The sequence below is a fragment of the Ascaphus truei genome, chromosome 8 (genome assembly GCF_040206685.1).
Source record: "Ascaphus truei isolate aAscTru1 chromosome 8, aAscTru1.hap1, whole genome shotgun sequence".
NCBI classification, from domain to species: domain Eukaryota; kingdom Metazoa; phylum Chordata; class Amphibia; order Anura; family Ascaphidae; genus Ascaphus; species Ascaphus truei.
In genome coordinates, this window is record NC_134490.1 from 22628138 (window position 1) to 22636121 (window position 7984).

General features: G+C 40.9%; 1 protein-coding gene across 1 annotated transcript; it reads right to left on the bottom strand.

Moving 5' to 3' along the window:
* Positions 1-4948: 4948 nt before the first annotated feature.
* Positions 4949-5644, bottom strand: LOC142500900 (small EDRK-rich factor 2-like). Its single transcript, XM_075610172.1, has one exon. It carries the CDS (start codon positions 5520-5522, stop codon positions 5319-5321), a length of 204 nt encoding a protein of 67 aa, XP_075466287.1. The 5' UTR covers positions 5523-5644; the 3' UTR covers positions 4949-5318.
* Positions 5645-7984: the final 2340 nt, after the last annotated feature.

A 7984-nucleotide genomic window follows, 5' to 3' on the forward strand; every position in this document is an offset into this window, starting at 1 on the left:
ATACATTTTTTCATTACTGAACTGCTGAGTGCCTTTGTCTCTTTACCTTTCAGGTATTATATGAGATATATATATATATATATATATATATATATATATATATATATATATATATATATATATAAACCATACGATACCGTTTAAAGCACGAGATCAGGAGACAGCACTCTGGTAAGTTTGATCACAAGTTTTTGTATTGAAAAAGACACATGAACCGACGTTTCGGTCCCACTGGGGGACCGAAACGTCGGTTTATGTGTCTTTTTCAATACAAAAACTTGTGATCAAACTTACCAGAGTGCTGTCTCCTGATCTCGTGCTTCAAACGGTATCGTATGGTTTATTATTGCTTTATGGGACAAGCACCCAATTTTTTCTACTTGCAAGTGTAGTGCCGGCTGCTTCTGTGGAATATATATATATATATATATATATATATATATATATATATATATATATAATGTGTGTGTGTGTGTATTTAGGTATCTGTACTGTGTTAACCGAGCTTTAATAATCAAAAATGAATAGACGATACCGTTCTGTGGCTAACGAAATGCTTTTATTTGTGCCAGCTTTCGAGATACACAGCTTCCGGCGGTGTTACATTGAATAAAGCAGGCAAGGGGTTTACTTAAAAACAGTGTCTCTTGGAATGTTATCTGTGACCAGAGCCGATCCCTCCCCCCATGTATAGTATGCGATTTATGACTTGAGGTGGTAAATGGTCCCTGAATGTTAGTGATGTCAGAGAGTGAGTGTGTGTGTATTATATATATATATTGTGACAGAGTCACTGACTCCGTAAGCTGGAATGGAGGATGTGTGTACTTTCCAGCACTAAACCAGTTAACCTACAGTTGGAGATCTGCATACACCTGCAGCCTAATTAAGCAGGAGGCCTAAGAGACTGCAGGTTTAAAAAGCCGGAAGTTGGTTACAGAAGGTGAGCTTGTTTTTCCACGTGAGGGTGGAGAGACTTCTCCCGGCTAGGAAGCCGTAGCCGCTGCTGCTCTGGTCCCCCAGTCCTGCGAGGAGCTTTGCTGCTGGGACCAGCTGGGACCCCAACCCAGGGTAAAGATACAGATTGCTGCGAGGCTGGACACAGCTTGCTCCCCGGAACCTTGTTCCTGTTTGCTACTGGAGCTGCAACAGATAAGACTTTATTATTACACTTATTGGTTATACTTTGTGTTGCATATGTTTTGGGCATGACCAGATTAGCTGACTGCCCTGTTAGTAAGGGCTCAAGAAGTGAGTTAGTTTCCCTAACGGGAATAGGCTTTAATTTCTAGGAAGTACTTTTTTTAAAGGGACAGTGCACCCGTACTTTATTTTGTTTGTGGCTAATAAACCACTATAGTTGAACGTTTCCCATCGTGTCTAGCGTCTTACTGACCCTGCCGCGAGGCCGTCCTGCCACAATATATATACAGTATACAGTATATATATATATATCCCCTGATGAAATCCGCTGAGACGGATGAAACGCGTAGGGTCACGTGGTACAGGAACTACGGTGGCTGAACAGCCCAGGCTCCAGAGCAGAGACGTCAGTCCAGGAGTATCCTGCAATACGATCGATGGAAGATTGAATGCAGCCAGAAGTACCTACTATTCCAACTGAGGTGAAAGAGAAAGGTTTTACTGGCAGCACATCCCACAGCAGAGCTGATTTACAGCGGCAGTATCTGTATGCAGACGGAGGACAGCTGTGATATCTGGTCGTCGGCGTGGTGCATGGGCTTGTCCCATAAATTGCTTGTTTTTATTTGACAAAGTGTGAGTTGGTAATCGTCTGTTCATGGCAAATTAAAACCCTTTATTATCTGATTTTACACAAGGATCGGGCGCTTTTTCTTTTCTTTTTTTCTCATATATATATATACATGTAGAGGTATCAGTACCGTGTTAGCCGAGCTTCAATAATCAAAAAATAAATAGACGATACCGTTCTGTGGCTAACGAAATGCTTTTATTTGTGCGAGCTTTCGAGATACACTGATCTCTTCTTCCGGCGATGTTACAATGAATGAAGCAAGCAAAAGGTATACTTAAAAACAGTGTCTCTTGGAATGTTATCTGTGCTAGTCCTTCCCCCCGGTGTGGATGTGTTTAATGGCTATTTAACACCTATAGGGACCACATAGTATCCACACACACTTTTTGTTGTGCTAAAATCTCTCACATTTCCACACCTACCCACACCATTTATATCCACTCCCACTCCACACACACCTTTTGTAAAGCACTGTATATACTGTGGGCTCTCCATTCATTTATATTCACACTGATACACACACTCTTTCATCACTTGCTTTCAGGAACCTTTTGACACCTCTAGCCATTAAACACATCCACACCGGGGGAAGGACTAGCACAGATAACATTCCAAGTGACACTGTTTTAAGTAAACCTTTTGCTTGCTTCATTCATTGTAACATCGCCGGAAGAAGAGATCAGTGTATCTCGAAAGCTCGCACAAATAAAAGCATTTCGTTAGCCACAGAACGGTATCATCTATTTATTTTTTGAATATATATATATATATATACACATACAAAAAGAGAAGAGTAGCGTTATCAGTGTGTGGGTGCGTTCTAAAATATTACTAAAAAGATATGTGTTATGTGGATCTGTGGTAACGTGAAAAATACAAATAAAATAACAATAAATTGCAATATTAATAATATATAACAATCAAAATAATATGTGAAAAACACAAAAATAACAAATAAAATAAAAATTTATATATATATATATATATATATATATATATATATATATATAGCAAATGGAAATATTACTGTATGCTCATTTGCATGTCTTAGCAGGTCTGCAACCCCGCCTTTCACCATTATCACCCAGCACACAGCACTTCCAATGCAGCAAGGGATTCTGGGAAATGGCATGCAAATGAGCACACAGTGCCACCTTTTCCTTCAAAACCATTAACATGGTTCCCTATAGGCTTAGGCTTGCTGCATGGTCACAGCTTTGAGCACAGCCAGGGTTAAGATGCATAGCCAGTAAACCCACCCACAGACAGCTGTTTTGACATTAATGGGTCTCATCAGTGTGGGATGGGTGGGTTTACTGGCTATGCATCTTAACCCTGTCTGTGCTCAAAGCTGTGACCATGCAGCAAGCTTAAGCCTATAGGGAACCATGTTAATGGTTTTGAAGTAAAAGGTGGCACTGTGTGCTCATTTGCACATTTGCATGTCATTTCCCAGAATCCTTTGCTGCAGTGGAAGTGCTGTGTGCTGGGTGATAATGGTGAAAGGCGAGGTTGCAGACCTGCTAAGACATGCAAATGAGCATACAGTAATATTTCTATTTGCTTTGCTGTGGAGGGTTTTTGTCCCTATTTTTACCCACCATAATTTAACTACAGCAAAAAGCATATTACTGTATGCTCATTTGCATGTTTCCATTTGATATATATATAACCTCCCATTCTTGCATTCCGGCAACCACCAAACCTCAAACAGAAATTAGTCAGCAGAAAACTTCACAACGAACTTAAAGACACTGATAATGGCACAAAACCGTGCAACAACAAACGCTGCAAACTCTGCAAACATATATGCCAAGATCCCACAGCCAGTCACAACCATGGAACACTCAATGTTAAAGGATCATACAGCTACATATCCAGGAATATAATGTATATGATTCAGTGCAACAAATGTGACCAAGGATGCTACATTGGGGAAACCAGCCAAAAACTACAAGGCAGAATGAATATGCACAGACACTCTATACTCCATCACGAAGAAGGAAGATACTGCACACCCGTGGGACATCATTTCTCACAGCCAGATTATTCCATAAATGATTTAAAAATCAAAATCCTCAATGGAATGTTTAAACGCACCCAAGAACAGAAAACATTTGAACTCAGAATGATAAGACTCTTTGACACCAAAACCAAAGGACTTAATGCGGACATGGGTTTTCTCACACATTATCACAATTGTTTGTAATTATCCTGCTTGCCTCTATTCTCATCCACACTTTCTTCCCCCCCACCCCCTTCAGTATCCCCCCCCCCCCATCCACACCTTTCCTTGTCACTCTCCCCTGGCTTCAAACACTTTTAACAATCCACCTACACTACATATCTGTTTTTGTGGGGGGGGGGGGGGGGGTTCTTTCTGTCTACACTGTTTTAGCCATAGATTCCTGTGTATATCAGTATTGACTGACCTGAAGAAGCGAGGAGAACTCTCGAAAGCTTGTCCTATGACACAAATTGTTAGTCCAATAAAAAAGGTATCACCTAATACTAAAGAACTCATTTATTCTGCACTATTGCATCTGGACTAACACGGCTATTTTCTGCTATATATATATATATATATATATATATATATATATATATATATATATATATATGTATGTGTATATATATATATACACAATTCCTACCAGTATACACACAAACAGGCAATGAAATACTTCAATTACACATCCCCATGTGATTAACTGAATAACATTTAGTTATCCAGTCCAGAGCAATAAATATAATATTTTTCTGTTATCTGTGTGTTTGGTGCTCGGTGTCCTCACATGTGATAGTTATCTGTGAGGCCTCTCCCCCTGGGAATGCAACGAGCCATAGACTATTCTGCAGCCTGTGGGATTAAACACAGCAGAAATGCCAGTTCTAACTGGTTTTCTTAAACTCTCAGTGATCTGGAGTCAGTCTCGCTGATTTTTAACAGACTTCAGTGGAGTCTCAATGATAAAAATCAGGATTTTTTTAAATTAAAAATATACAGTATTTTTTTGTGGGGTCCAGAAACCTTGAATCTTACAGATATCAGTCCTCGGAAGGTGACAGCCCAGACAGAAGTGCTCAAGGGGATGGTACGTGGGGTTCAAGATACCACTGCTACTTTTTTTTTTTAATGTAAAAAGTTACTTTATTTACTATTTGACCGAATCCACAGTGAATACAAAACGACAGGCTGCTTCCATTCTAGTGAAAAACCCAACTGCATTTGGCAGTCCCTCCGAATACGTATTTGCTAGAGCTGAAGTAACCAAATGCTAAAATCCGCCTTCAGCCCGAAGCCAAGGACTGGAATTCCCGTTCCATGAAAAAAAAAAAGCAACAAGATTCTGTTGGACAAAGAAAAAGTGGTATATTTATAATATGTACATGAGGCTGAATAGTAACTATGCTACTTGCTTATGACAAGGAAGAAAAAGGCTGAAAAACAAGAATCACAGCAAATAGTTTGCGGTCGGTTAAAACAAAACCATAAAGTTGAAAGTTTCTTTGTTCAGTAATGGCGTGTTCGCTCATCACGTCATCTTCCATCTTTAGTCCCATTGTTGGCTATTTTGGTTCTTCTTTCGGTTTCTCCGCCTTTTTTTTGCTTCTGCTGCATTATCTGCGCATCTCTCTCCTTCCGGGCAGAAGCAGACAATCCATCATCCGTTTTCTTCTGCTTATCCTGACCTTTCTTCATGTTCTTTTGCCGGGCAAGCTCGCGCTGGTTTCCGCGGGTCATCGCTGGTTCTGCTCCGGTCACTCGCTCCCAATCTGGCCGCTACTTTTTAATAACAGAGTTACAGTTCCCTTTAACAGCAAATAGAAATTCTTAAGAATCCGCCAACGGAATGCTGAGTCTACAGATCCGTCCACGGGTTGCGGATTCCGCAGAGTGTATTGGTAACATTGATCCGCTGAAATCCACGGGAGCAAAGGTACCGGCCGATCCAAATTCGCAAAAAAAACATTTGCCCATCTCTACTTGTGAGCACTGCCACTTCTCAGACAGGTCTGCAGCCCGGCTTTTTAACATTGTCTCTTAGCATACAATACTTCCACTGCAGCAAGGGATTCTGGGTAATGACATGCAAATGAGGACTGTCACCTTTTGCTTCATGTCCATTCTAACATGGACCTCTTAGCACATGCCTGACGGAGGGCGGGGTCTTTGACGCCTCCCCCGTGACTCACTGAAGCTGCAGGGTGTGGGGAAAACCCATGATTAGTCCTGGCAGGCCTGCTCTTACTAGGGCTTACTGCCAGGAGAAGGGCCTGGCTATACTAGATAAGATCTTGTTTGCCTAATGCAAGATTGTGGGCACTATTGCGGAGCCAGCTATCTACAAGTACTCCTAATTCCTTCTCCATCAAGGATTCTACTCATTTATCCCCATTTAATTCATAAGGCGCCTATTTATTCTTGTTTCCCAAAAGCATAACCTTACATTTATCTGTATTAAACCTCATCTGCCATTTACCTGCCCACGTTTCCAGTCTCTCCAAGTCCTTCTGGAGAGAAATTACATCATGCTCTGATTCTACTACCTTACACAATTTAGTATCATCAGCAAAGATGGAGACTTTGCTCTCTAGGCCAAACTCAAGGTCATTAATAAACAAGTTACAAAGAAGCGATCCAGTACCGATCCCTGAGGTACTCCACTCACAACTTTAGCCCAACCTGAAAAAGTTCCATTTATTACAACTCTCTGTTGTCTATCCTTCAACCAGTTTTCAATCCAGGTGCAAATATTTTTGCAGAGTCCGATATCCTTAATTTTGTACACTAACCTCTTGTGTGGAACCATAACAAAAGCCTTTGTAAAATCTAAGTAGACAACATCAACTGCATTACCCTGGTCTAAATTCCTACGTACCTCCTCAAAGAAACAAATAAGGTTAGTTTGGCACGATCTATCCTTCATAAATCCATGCTGATTATTACTTATAATTTTGTTTCCATTATGTATTCCTGAATATTATCTTGTACTAAAACTTCAAGTAGCTTCCCCAGTATTGATGTCAGGCTTACAGGTCTGTAATTCCCCGGTTGTGATCTAGCTCCCTTTTTAAATGTAAATGCCAAGTCTGCTTTATGCCAGGCTTGTGGTACTGAGCCTGTGGAAATGGGAGTCCTTGAATTTTAAATTAAATGATTTGGCTATTCCTGAATTTAACTCCTTAAGAACTCTTGGATGTATGTCATCGGGGCTAGGTGCCTTGTTTACTCTAATTTTATCAAGCCACTTATGAACTTCTTCCTCAGTTAACCATGTGTTCATAAATATAGAGGTTGTGGCTTCCTCCTGCGGCACTACTATTGCAATTGATTCTTCCCTGTTAAATACAGAGGCAAAGAATTTGTTTAATACCTCTGCTTTTTCCTGATCTCCAATAATCTGTCTGTCCATCTCGCAAAGGGTCCTATATTTTCTTTACTCATTTTTTTGTTATGAAGGTACTTAAAGAACTTTTGAGGGTTGATCTTACTTTCTATTGCAAAAACGTATTGTTTGGTATGTGGTTATTAGTCACTCTCTACCTGGCCTGTGGTCAAGAAGGGAACAGGAAGAGGAACTTTGGAATCTTAAGGGGATAACGTCCACTGTAACTCTGGGAACCTTTGTGGCTGGCCTGAAGAGACACTTGAAAAGATTAAAGGACCGGCCTGATCTCCGGAAAAGATAGTCAAACGTGAAGTGCACTTGGTACCTCAAAATTGTGGACCTGAGCACGGATTTGAAGTGGGACACTCACTGTCTGGGCTTTAAAAAAAAAGGGGGGGGGGGTGAAATCAAGCAGCAAACAAGAGGATGGTCAGTGGGCTACCACTAGCCACTGACCTGGTCTTTTTTCTTTTTCGAAACCTCTACAGAAAGCCTGTTTTTTCCTCTCTGCTTCTAACCCAGAGGTTGCAAACTCCGGTCCTCTTCTACTGAGCCACTGATTGAGACGCCTGTGCCGAAGCAGGGATATCCCGAAAACCTGACCTGTTGTTAGCCCTTGAGGACTGAAGTTGGCTATCCCTAGTCTAACCCCTTCAGTGCTGGAGTAAGGGTAGTGGATTGTCCTGAATTTGTAGGGAGTGTCCCACCTCAAGCTCTCTGGGACATCAAAAAGTCCTGAATTTGGAGATAACTTGTCTTTCCATTCTTTTGATTGACTTTAGTACAGTAAGTGATGTTTATACTGGAGACAGAG

What these genes read in the sequence shown, in the direction of transcription:
- LOC142500900 (XM_075610172.1), bottom strand. Translation starts at nt 5,522, where the DNA reads ATGACCCGCGGAAACCAGCGCGAGCTTGCCCGGCAAAAGAACATGAAG.